Here is a 9,655-nt window from a genome sequence, read left to right on the forward strand (position 1 = left end):
TTGTAGTTGACAGTTCAGGAGTTTGTCCCGGCTAGGGTTCAATATTCAAATGAATTCTTCATTTTGTTCTTAAAAAAAACTCTATTTTATATAAAAAAAAATCGGATGGCATATCCGATCCGGATAAATTGGATATCGAAACTGATAATCCGGTTTTCAAATTATTATTTTAGTTAAATAAATTTGAAATAAAATAATATAACATTCTAATTTAAAAAAAGGAAATTTTTGGACGATTTTTTCAAGTAAAATTTTTTGCATGATTGAATTTAACATAATTGATAAAATAACTAAAATCAAACACAAATTTAAAATTTTGAAATAATTAACAACGGTAAATGATAATTTAATTTAGGTTTTATATGATGTGTCGGCACACAATAAATTCTCGATATCATTTTCTAATTGATCTTTGTTTCATTAATAATTATGCATCCTTCTGCGTCACAAAAAATTTATTAATAAAAATTAATTAATAAAAATTAATTAAAAATAGATAAAATTTTGATATTTAGTGCTTGTAAAAACCCAATTTAATTTTAAGATAATAAAGTAATATTGAAAAATGAAAACAAACAAAATTCAACTCTATCCGCAAATCCGTTACCCTTGAGCTGCGGGGACAGATCAGTTCCTACGTGGCAACTTCCTCGATAGTCGTGATAACATATCAAAAAACACAAAAAACAATCAATTACCTAAATTAAAAAATAAAATGGGAGGCGGAGCAGCGATGAGAGCGGCCGGAAAGCTGGCCAGCGTGGTAAACGGCAGTTTCCGAGGAGGAATTCCGGCAGTACCTTTGCCGGAACATCTTTCTACCAAGGCTCGCCCAATCGCAGGCGTCTTCTCTGAGGCGTCAATCGATATTTCATCTTCTTGTTCTTCAACGGTGAATAAAGATTGCGATGATTGGGAATTCGCCGAAGGAGAAGTGATTAGTGACGTGGAGGAGGAGCCGATTGGTAGACTTGTGTTTGGTGGAGCACCTTCACTTCAGGAAGCCAAAGATGCCACCTTGGAACTCAAAACTGCTCTTGATCAGTATGTTTTCCCCTTTATATATATTATCGAAAACAGTTTTAGCGCGAGAACACGTGATAATAATTGTCCTGCACTTCCTTTTTATGATTTGTCTATTAAATTTTTTTAAGCGGAATTAACATTTATCATTTTGTATGATTCTTAGTCATTTTTATTTTTTTTTGCTTTTGGGATTTTAATTAATTATTGATGGTTGCTCACACTTTCGAGTTTTGCTGTAAAACAATCTCGATTGTGAAAGAGATAAGGTGAATTAGAGAATAAGGCGTTTCTAGCTCTAGGTTCGGATAAGCTAGAAAGTCACTATGAATGTCACTGCCTACATGCTGAAGTGACTCAGTTAAGTAGTACTCCGTAGTTCACTGCGTCTAAGCTTTGGGAAAAACGACCTCTATTATGAAAGATGAAGATAAGGTGAACTATACAGCATAGAAATGTCCATGCTGGTAAAAGAAAACTACTTCAACTATATTTGTGGTTTAAAAGTCTGTCTCTGTGGTTTTAATTAGGAACGCCTTATAATCAGAATTGGTATGAACAAGCATGGTGCCTTTATTGGTTATGTTATACAGTTTTTGGCAGGATCGACATTACAGCTTGAAGTTTTTTGTAGCATAGTAAATTTTATAAGCAAGGCTTGTCTTTTCTATTTTAACATTGAGGAACATTTGTGTTGGACTTCTTTAAGTCACTTCTAGGTGCCTTGTGCAGAGAGTGGTGAGTGAAAGATTGTTACACTTATATTTGATTAAATGACAGACTAATTTTATTTCCCCTCAGAGCCCTTTCTTGCCCCTAGGCCAATACACTTTCTTTGCATCCCTATCTGAATTGTGTTTCTTTGCCCCCTGAAGGCCTATAATGAATATTTACCACTGAACAGTCCTTGTATATTTCCCAACTTTCTGTTCACGATTTTTTCAGTACATGCATCATTTGACAGATGACTACATGATTTAGTCCATTTTCCCAATATTTGAAACATAAATGAAGCAGCCATGAGGCATCCCATTGTTCTCAATGTTTTTCAGAACAGGTATTTTCCCCAAAAGGCATAGATTCTTCAGATATATGGAGTCTACCTCTAACATATATAAAGCCTGCATCTTTATTAAGACATTGCATGACAAGCTAGAACTATTCTACTGGAATAGCATAAATGGCCTTTCTCGTTCTATCTGCATTGGTTGCTTGTTTTTATAGCGCGACAATGAAATTCCAATAGGTATTTTAAAGTTAAGTTTTTTTGAGCTTATCCAATTGTTCATTATTCAAATAGCGCTTGGTATAATATCCTCAGGGCGTACCTGTCAAATAAATCTGGTGGCTGTCAATATATTTCATATCCTGAGCACCACCTGGAGTCTAAAGCTTGTGTTACTCTCGATACCAATCCCTTGGCACGAAGTCATGCTATTCAGGCATTTCGGTTGCTGAATGAAAGCACTGCTGCTCAGGTTCTAAGAATGAATTTTATCCGAACCCTCTTTCTCTTTATTTTGTCATGTAAAACTGTCAGACATATTGTTCACTAATTACAAAATGAAATAAATATGGCAGCTCAGTGGTTTCACTTCGAATGAAATTTAGCAAGTTCTTACCCCAACCACCATAGCATCTATACTTGCTGAATATGGAATTTAACTTCTTTTTTTTTAATTTTCCATCCCTGTTTATTTTATCTTTCCAACATATTATTAATAAGGATTGTTTCTAAGTGGGGACACTGATATATTTAACTTATAATACCAGACTGTTGTAGCTTCAATTGCTAGTGATCCAAATGTCTGGACTGCTGTATTGCAAAATGACGCACTTGTGGAATTTCTCAGCTCTCAAAAAACTGGTATGTAACTTCAGTTCCCTAATCACTGCGTCTCAGCTCCGACAAAACAGAATGAGGTTTTCTTATTATATTCTACCGATACTTCTTTTTAGGACTGAATAGAAGTTCTAAAATCAACTGCAGGTGCTGAATTTTCCGGCTACCATTCCCCCAAGCACTCAGAAAATGAGATTTCGGATGAGGAAACCGAAACAAAGAGTGATTTTAGCAATTTCTTCCAGGACATTAAAGGAAGGATAGAAGAGATGATGAACAGTTTATCTGGTTTCTTTCAGAATCTTTTTGGTGGTCCAGGAGCAGTTGAGGGAAGTGCAAAAGCAACATCTGTGGACAAGGCTATGGGTGCTTCAATAATGGGATTAGCCATCATGGTTATCATTGTAGCTATCCTTAGGCGTGGTTAAGCTGCTAATAAAATTCGTCGAAGCTTCTGAACTTGAAGTATTTACTTTATATGGGCATGGTATTATTAGCAGTTTGTTTCTTAGGGCACTGTATTATCACAAGATATGTAAGACTGCAAGGTATTATCACAGTTTCTTTGTAGTTTAGTAGTGTGCAAGACTGGCAAGCCACCCAATTCGCATTGTACAGTTTAATAATTTAATAAATGAATAAGAAAGATGGTCGTTGCTGATTTAGAACTTTTTTGCATTGTTTATGTGCTATCTTTTACAATACAGTTGTAAACAATTTGAAGTACAGGCATGGGTAAAATCCTATAATGATCATACAACTTCGTTATTCATGAGTTTTTTTCATCAGCTATTGCAAGGTATTAAATGGCTAATTAGAGGGTAATTTATAGGGCTTTCCCCACGTCCTCCTGCATTGTACTTTTGTACCAAAGACATTTCCATTTCGAGTCTAGGAACTGATACAAAAACTACAAATCTCTGAATAGAGTTCAACTGCTCAAGTATGTAATGTCTTCTTTCATAATGCGCATTTTTCCTCTGTCTTTTCTACTGTTTGGCCGTGTTTGTTCTGGTTGGCCTCGCTGCAAAGAGAAGAGAGTTGTACGATGAAAGGACCAACCAAAACTCAAACAGAAACAAGATATATTAAGAGTGCATGGCATAGGCCGCAAGTTCACGGCGGACTGGCACATTCACGAGCAAGAACACCCTCTGAGTGTATTATTGTATTCTCTTAATTATACACAGCAAGAAAGTGAAGCTAACCTTTCTCAAGACGTAAGCCAGATATAAATAAGCAACCTCCCATTCATCTGGTGACAATGTACCTTAATATCAGAAGACAAAGTATGATACATCAGACTAAGCAAACAACAAACAAACAAAAAAAACTATGATAAACCAGGCAGTGAATTGTATGGAATTTGCAAAAACCAAGAAATATGAGCCACAAATGATATCAAAATTCGAGTTTTGAGATTTACTCTGGTCCTTGTTCCCGTCACCCAGAGCTCCAAGTCTCCTCATAAGTTCAATGTAATCTGGTTTCTTCATGTACTCGTCAACAAATACATGGTTATTTTTCACAAACACCAGCTCCAGATCATACTGCGTATCCAAACAAAATAGTGTGAAGAAGAATGTCATTACACATGCAGAGAAGTTACACAATGCAATAATGCATATTTGTATTTGAAAAACCTCTTGCTCTAGCAGTTCGCCATCACCTCTGTTAGGGAGGTTGAGAATTGAAGCCGACAACGGCAAAGTGAGGGTGTACGTGGGCGTGTGCATGCACGCTTGTGTGTGTGTGTGCAAGGCTGATGAGGAACGGGAGTGGAAAATGTTTATATACGTTATTTATGAGTTTATATGTATTTAGATTAGAGAGGATTAAAATTATTTGTTTGTGTTTATGTGGGGCAAGTAGTTTATTAATTAAATAGGTTACTTACAATAAAGCTCAATTGTCACTGGCCTTAGTCTATTAGATTTAATACTAAGGTTTTATAGTCTATATAAGTGATGTAATCCCCCACGTTATTACTGAGCTTTGATTATACATTTCTTGGGAATAATATTATTGATTATTCTTGGGATTCGTATAATTCATTGTTTATCGATAAATACTTGTCTTAATCTCTGTTTAATAATCTTGTCCTACATCAGTGACATATTATGGAACCAAACTGTACCTCCTCTGCCAGTGACTTGAAAACATGAAAGGGCACAATCCATTCTGGACAATCAACAGCATCCTACAACAAAAAGTTCCACGCCACTCAGAATGATTATGATTACTAACAAAATTCAATTTGACGTTAATCCAATATCCTATGTAAGAACACTAAATAAGAGCTTACCTCCAGATGAAATTTGTACTTCACGCCGAAGGGACTTGTCGATTTAAATTTCTGAAGAGAAGAACAAAAAGTGTTACACAACTTAGTTGTTTGATTTCACAGATAATCATATTTTTCATTTTAAAAATGTCATACAATTCTAATAGTTCAACCAGGTTGCGAGGAATGTAAAGTCACCATCAAATTCCTCGTTATTCTATATATGCTAGTCAAATCTTTTACTAAAAATGATACTATACATCAATCAAACTCTTTCCGCTACTTAATATGGAGAGAGTAGTGCCAATTGACATGTAAGTTAAACTGACTCACCTTTTCTGAAAATTCTTCATCAAAACGTATCCAATACACACTATTTCCAAACGTCAGTCCTTCAGCTGCATATTCAAAATATAAGAATGAATAGAACTCTTTCCACAGAATATAGTTCTCTAACCGAAAAAGGTAATAGACCGAGTTCAGCTATAATGCTTAACATAACACATTAACGAACAACTTCTCACTATTCTCCAAGTCGATTCAGCATATAAATATTATGAGAGATCTGAATACAGAAATATTACTACATATCCGAATATCTGAAACAGGTTACTGTACTTCTCAAGCATTCTAAAGTTAACAAACTTATTAGACTGGTAAAAATTCGTCACTTTCCACCCAAATTTCTTTTCCTGTCCGATATAAGTTTAAAAACTTCTACAGAAATCAACATGGAATGTACTTGTACATATATTATATATAATTGAGTCTATATAAGCATTGATCAAGGCCAATAGGCAAGTGAAATCATCTGCACAAGCAAAATATTATAGCAAAGAGACATGCCTTCTCTGAGTTTTTTGACGATTACGTTGGCATCTGGCATCGTTCCAATGAAGATACCTCCTGGCCGAAGTAATGCTGAAACATTTGCCAAGGCCCGTCGTGCCCGTGCCTCAGTAGACCATGAATAATGCATGGCAAACTGCAAATTGTAACCAGTGTCATATTATGACCCACGATCTACATATAGGGAGCTTTACAAAATTGTCAGAAAAACTTTTCTATGGGAGATTGAGAATTTACTTGGCAACTACATATATCAAAAGGCGCATCATCTGCTAACGCTTCATCTAGGCGAACCTGAAACCCATTAATGTAATTCAAATCATCCATCTGAATGATGGTTTAATTTTCTAAAAACAATACGCTTGTAGGAAACTCAAAACATTGACCACAGAGAAGACAAGCAGGAGAAAGTGAACTTTTTCAGTTGATTATTTGACTCTTAAAGATTATAGACTTGTAGCAACCTCAAAACAATCTCCACAGAGAAGACGGGCAGGAAAAGTGAACTTCTTACGCCGCTGATGCTGGTCTGCATCACCATTATACCGGGTACGGCAATCTTCTATCTGTGCATAGAAAATGTTGACATGACAGTAAGATGTTAATTCTATAATACATGAAACAGTAGAGATATTTAGGACTGTATCATGGAATAGGAAGAGGGAATAATTTCCATCTTGTGCAACCAATCACCTAACTACAACCAAAATAACATATAATTACACCTAATTGAATTTTGATGAGAAAAATTGGTCTGACTGGAAGTCATAGAGCTAAAACTAATCTTAACAATAATTTACAAAAGAAGTCTAGCCCAATACATACAAACAAGGTATTTCAGTCTTGCAGGATTGAATAAGTATTGGTTCCTGTAATTCAAGCATAATCTTTAACCACTGTACTTCTATGCTTTGTTTTAGTTGTTCAATAGTTTTTCAAGTACATGGGGAGGGGTAATAAGGGTTTGAACCTATGACCTTTTCATGGTGTTAAGGTTGTTACGACAGTGAGTGGACACGAATCTGGCTCAATTAGTCGACTATTCGAAAAATTGATGATAACATATTTTATATAAATTACAAAAAAATACATTTTATCACTCAAGGAATTATAAAGGTTGCTCTAAACATTCTAAAGCATATATAGTTCACGAAACATGAAGATAAAGCATCTACGCAAAAGATAAAGACTTGCTCTTATATAATTAATCCACTGACCAACTAGTATTTAACACACTCTATTGTTAGTATGTTGATAAATTACATGCGAATAAAAAGGCTGTTTTCCGGAGTCCGAACTATATATAAAGTAAAAAAATAACAAATTACCAACTAAAGATCAAGAAAAAATAACATACTTATTCAAAAAAACATTTTTCAGTAATAATTGATCAGAATCAGTAATAAATAATAATTGATCATTGTTTTTCTCCCCCCCATGGCCCCACCTCTCTATGTATATTCCAGGTGTGGTGCGATTGATTATACAGATTAGGCTTATGTCTTCTAACATCTTTCATATTTTATTTAATCCGGGCCGGGTTTTGAACTACTCCCGACCCATCAAAATTCTAGTCGGCCCGTCTTTCTTAGTTGGGATTGGGACGCATCTTTCTTAGTTGACTGCCGTTCGACAAGTTGTCGACTTTCCTTCAGATTTCAGTTTTCATGAACACAATTCTAGTCGGTCCTATCAAAATAACTTCCAGACCAGTTGTCAGCTAAATTCACAGTTTGTATGTGTATAATTTACGAACTCGGCTATGAAAATGAATAGAAGGTAAAGCAGTGATAATTCGTTTCTTTCCTTTAGAAATTGAGTTATATATCTGTTAATACTAATGTGACCACTCTCAAATTAAGACTTGTCAAGGAAAGTACTCCCTCCATTCCTTAATAACAGACGTTCTAGCAATTTATACAGAGACAAATAAATGCATCAACTATATCAAATTTAATAGAGTACGGGAAGTGTATGTATGGAAAAGAAGTCATTTATTGTGTATGGGAAGTTGAAAACGACTATTGACACGGAATATTAAAGAAACTGTAAAATGTCCATTATTAAGGAATGGGAAACAGTTCTAATATTAAAAAATAATGATTGGTTTGACAATACATTAATTTTACCACTAATTCTGTTCAACAGATCATCGTACACTTAATTTCCTAAATCAATATTCAAATTGTGCTATCATATTGAAGAAAACTGATGAGTTAGCATCGTCTGACATCTAAATTTGTTTTAACAATGGGCACTAAATTGAAATCAGTTACTGTCCCACTATGACAAATACCTAAATGCACGCTACTAAAATTCTCTGTACTGTATCACACAGAGTTAGATATTGTAACCACGACTAATAAATAGCGCACTCAGCTAAAAACTCCTTTTCCATATCATGAGATTGAATAACATGCAAGAACTGTGTGAAAGTAATACAAAAGAGGCACTAAGTAACATACAGAGCCATCAGCTATATCAATGCCCACATAATATCCAACATTTGCCTTGTCCCACTTAATAAGATCGCCGCCCTGATACAAGTACAAAAACTACTATAAATAGACATTCTAAGTAAGTATGCAACATAACAAATGCCAATTATTCCCAAAACAGAATTACCTTGCCGCAAGCAAGATCAAGAACAGCATCTCCTCGACGTGCATAAAGCTGAATTAGGACACTTTTTATCTGTTCAATAATAACAAAGTTTCGTCACTCAATTTTCAATCAGATATCTAAAATTTCGTAAAATGCATGATAAAATATATTAAGACATGCCCAGTTGTTAAGTTTCTTTAAGTGGATAATCGGACTAGCTTCACGCTCTTCCAAGGTGTGATTTTTTCTTGCACTGTAATGGTCAGCTACTTTCCTGGCTTCTTTTTTCGTACTCTCATCTTCTTGAAACTCATTGTCACCTAAACAACAATACACATTCAAGCATAAAACTTTAGGGCCATTTAACAAAAGAATAAAAACTTTTGAGCTATTTATCAAAACAATGCACAAGTAGCATGATACAAATTAATCACATAAAGGCTAAAGCATGATATTCTCAGCATCTATAAATAAAATTTATTTAAAGTACATTAAAAAGACCGAAAAAAGCCTAAATTCAAGAAATTAAATATCATTTTATTTGGGCATAAAAAATGGGATTTAAAGAGAAAATAAAAATTACCTTCTGGGTTGAATCTGGGTCTGGATTTAGGGGGTCCAAAGGAGCTTGAAGATGAAGATTCTTGGTAACCTCGCTTCATGTATGATGAATTTATGTGTGTATAATCTAATTGGGGGATGAAATATTTGAGGGTTTGTGCAAGCAGGAGTTTCTCAAGTGTGATTTTGATAAATTTGGTTGTTTTGCGTTGAGAGAGAGAGAGAAGAATTAGGGGAAGGGGCAAAATAAAGTACAAAATTAAACTAGTAGGAGTAGTTGTCTTGGTGTCTCACTGTTGGTATAATGGGCTTTGTGTGTGCTAAATGGTATGGCCCTTATGTTGGGGCGTTGCGCATATGAGTTATGAACAAGGTTGTACATGGGTCGCCCAAATCGGGCTTGTTTTCGGCCGACCCAAATCGAAAAATTCAAATTGTTATTAATTGGGTTTAATCGACGTTAATCCAGATTTAATGTTTTAAAATTGGTT

The 9,655-nt window shown here is 34.9% G+C and overlaps 2 protein-coding genes across 2 annotated transcripts; one reads left to right on the forward strand and one right to left on the reverse strand.

Annotated features, from left to right (window-relative positions):
• Positions 1-678: 678 nt before the first annotated feature.
• On the forward strand, positions 679-3,534 carry LOC141721263 (uncharacterized). Its single transcript, XM_074524090.1, has 4 exons — positions 679-1,044; positions 2,345-2,501; positions 2,797-2,890; positions 3,014-3,534. Exons 1-4 carry the CDS (start codon positions 716-718, stop codon positions 3,292-3,294), a joined length of 861 nt encoding a protein of 286 aa, XP_074380191.1. The 5' UTR covers positions 679-715; the 3' UTR covers positions 3,295-3,534.
• Positions 3,535-3,602: 68 nt separating this feature from the next.
• Positions 3,603-9,444, reverse strand: LOC141721262 (mRNA cap guanine-N(7) methyltransferase 1-like). Its single transcript, XM_074524089.1, has 13 exons — positions 9,187-9,444; positions 8,784-8,923; positions 8,625-8,693; positions 8,465-8,536; positions 6,464-6,565; positions 6,237-6,293; positions 5,997-6,135; positions 5,484-5,548; positions 5,172-5,222; positions 5,004-5,066; positions 4,293-4,416; positions 4,075-4,136; positions 3,603-3,890 (listed from the first exon to the last, which is right to left on the reverse strand). Exons 1-13 carry the CDS (start codon positions 9,263-9,265, stop codon positions 3,798-3,800), a joined length of 1,116 nt encoding a protein of 371 aa, XP_074380190.1. The 5' UTR covers positions 9,266-9,444; the 3' UTR covers positions 3,603-3,797.
• Positions 9,445-9,655: the final 211 nt, after the last annotated feature.

Source organism: Apium graveolens, chromosome 4 (genome assembly GCF_009905375.1).
Source record: "Apium graveolens cultivar Ventura chromosome 4, ASM990537v1, whole genome shotgun sequence".
NCBI lineage: Eukaryota > Viridiplantae > Streptophyta > Magnoliopsida > Apiales > Apiaceae > Apium > Apium graveolens.